The 2,324-nt window shown below is 39.5% G+C and overlaps 1 protein-coding gene across 1 annotated transcript; it reads right to left on the bottom strand.

Moving 5' to 3' along the window:
- Positions 1-630: 630 nt before the first annotated feature.
- Positions 631-2,009, bottom strand: LOC104451798 (MDIS1-interacting receptor like kinase 2). Its single transcript, XM_010066386.2, has one exon. It carries the CDS (start codon positions 2,007-2,009, stop codon positions 717-719), a length of 1,293 nt encoding a protein of 430 aa, XP_010064688.2. The 3' UTR covers positions 631-716.
- Between the last annotated feature and the right edge of the window lie 315 nt (positions 2,010-2,324).

The raw sequence follows: 2,324 nt of genomic DNA, 5'->3' as shown, positions 1-2,324 counted from the left end.
GGTGAATCTGCAACGATCTATTTTATCTGGTTTAAAATTACACAATGCAAATATGCAGTTGTTTTCAGGTAGTTAATTAATCATTGGGAAAATAAGTGATACAGTGCATATCATCTTTGGAAGAGAAATAAGAGAGAGAACTACTTACACAAGCTGCTATAGAAAGACCAAACTGTCAATAAGGGAAGCATCGGGGATCAACTAGCTCTTTCAATTTTATGTCCTCCCACGGGCCTATCATGATTGACCTACATGCCGATATCTCTTGAGACACTCGTTGCATGTTTGGACGATGCTCCGGTTTTGCACTCAAGCATGTAAATGCCATCATTACAATGAAAGCCACTTGACCTAGTGTGTCACCATCTGGGTATGGAATTCTTTGATCTAGAGCTTGTTTCAGGAGCCAACATGAACTTGTTGAATTGCTTGATGAAGAAGAAGCTGAGGAAGTGAGAGACGATATGAGATCGCCTGGATGTCTACCCATGATTACTTCCAATGTCACCACTCCAAAACTATAAACATCACATTTCTCCTTCACCTCCATTGTGTATGCGAGCTCTGTAGAGGGAAAACAACATTTTTTTTTTCTATTTCTTATTAATTCGATCTTTTTTGGGCCAAAATCTTAGTAAGGCAATTTAATTGAATGTTTTTTATTGAAGAAACCAACTTACCTGGAGCTGCATATCCAAAAGTGCCTCCAAAGGAAGTCAATTGGATGAGTAGGGATGTAGAACCTTAGCCGTGCCAAAATCAGAGACGTGAGCTTCATATTCTTCATCCATTAAAATGTTCTTGCTCGACATGTCTCGATGAACTATAGGAGGAGAGCATTCATGGTGCATGTAAGACAGAGCATAAGCTACACCTTTAATGACATTCACTCTCTTGTTCCAGTCAAATGTTGTTATCCTCTTTTCATCGTTCAATACATCCTTCAAGTTGCCTGATTCCAAGAACTCGTACACCAAAAATGAATGTTGAGAGCTCGAGCAAAAGCCATAGAGCTTGATAATATTCCGATGCCGAGCTTCAATCAGAGCATGAATCTCCCTTTCAAATGCTTTTTGACTAGCGATTTTGACTTCCGCTGCTTCCTTAAATTTCTTTACTGCAAAAGTCTCACCTGTTTGCAAATGGGCCTTGTAAACACTCCCGTGTCCTCCCACACCGATGCAATATTTGGCATCAAACTCCTCCGTGGCTTCAATAATGCTCTTATAGACTACATTTCCATTGAAGCTTAATATTGCCCACAAGTTTCCATTGTGTCCATTGTTCCAACTAGTCTCTATTTTCCTTGATCTTCGGCATACTATATTTGAAATTCCCACAACAAGAAGCAACAAAAGTAGGCAACCTAAAGTAGGAATCAAAATTAGCAGCAACTTTTTGTTTTTGTTCTTGCCTTTGGACGTTGTTGCTGTACAAGGGTTGAGACTAGCAATAACTCCACACAAGCCTTTGTTTCCTCTCACATCTTCAATTGTAGCATTACGAAAGGCAAGAACGTTTGGTAAAGGACCCTCTAACTCATTATATGATATATCGATGGATGTCAAACTTACCATATCACTAAAGGTCGACTCAATTAAACCTGAAAGCTGATTGTGTGAGAAATTGAGTATTTCCAATCTATACAGTTGTTGAAGTTGTCCAGGTATTACTCCCGTAAGCAAATTTTGACTTAAATCAAGAATTCGAAGAGACCGAAGATTGCCGATCTCCACAGGAATGCTGTTTTCAAGATTATTCCTGCTTAAATTCAAGAACTGAAGTTTGGAGCACCCCCCAAGTTCTGTACGAATTGAGCCACTCAAGTTGTTTCTTGCAATTTCAAGTTTCTGTAGACTAAGCAACCCTCCAAGTTCTTGAGGGATGTGGCCTTCAAGATGGTTGCAGCCCAATGAAAGCTCTAACAGCAACTTCAATTTTCCTAGGTCTTTAGGAATTTCCCCAACAATATCATTCGAAGAGAGGACAAGCTTGTGCAATTGATTCATATTTCCGAGTTGAGGGGTATGGTTCCGGAGATTTTATTGTTGGAGATTATCAAGCTCTTTAAATTTCTACATTCAACCAATGTTGGTGGGAGCACACCATAAAATTCATTGGTGCTCAACTCAAGATAATCCAACTTAGGGTACACACCTAGAGCATCGGTTAGGTTTCCCTTGAGCAAGTTGTTTTGGAGCCTAAGTCTACATAAACTTGAACAATTTTTCAAGGTTCTGGGGATAGGTCCTGTGAAGTGATTGTTAAAAGCAGTAAAATTTACAAGGGTTTGGCTACCGCATATTTGTTGTGGCAATTGGCCA

This window comes from Eucalyptus grandis, chromosome 11 (assembly GCF_016545825.1).
Source record: "Eucalyptus grandis isolate ANBG69807.140 chromosome 11, ASM1654582v1, whole genome shotgun sequence".
NCBI lineage: Eukaryota > Viridiplantae > Streptophyta > Magnoliopsida > Myrtales > Myrtaceae > Eucalyptus > Eucalyptus grandis.
Note: the sequence above shows the minus strand (reverse complement) of the source record. Positions and strands in the feature narration are given on the sequence as shown.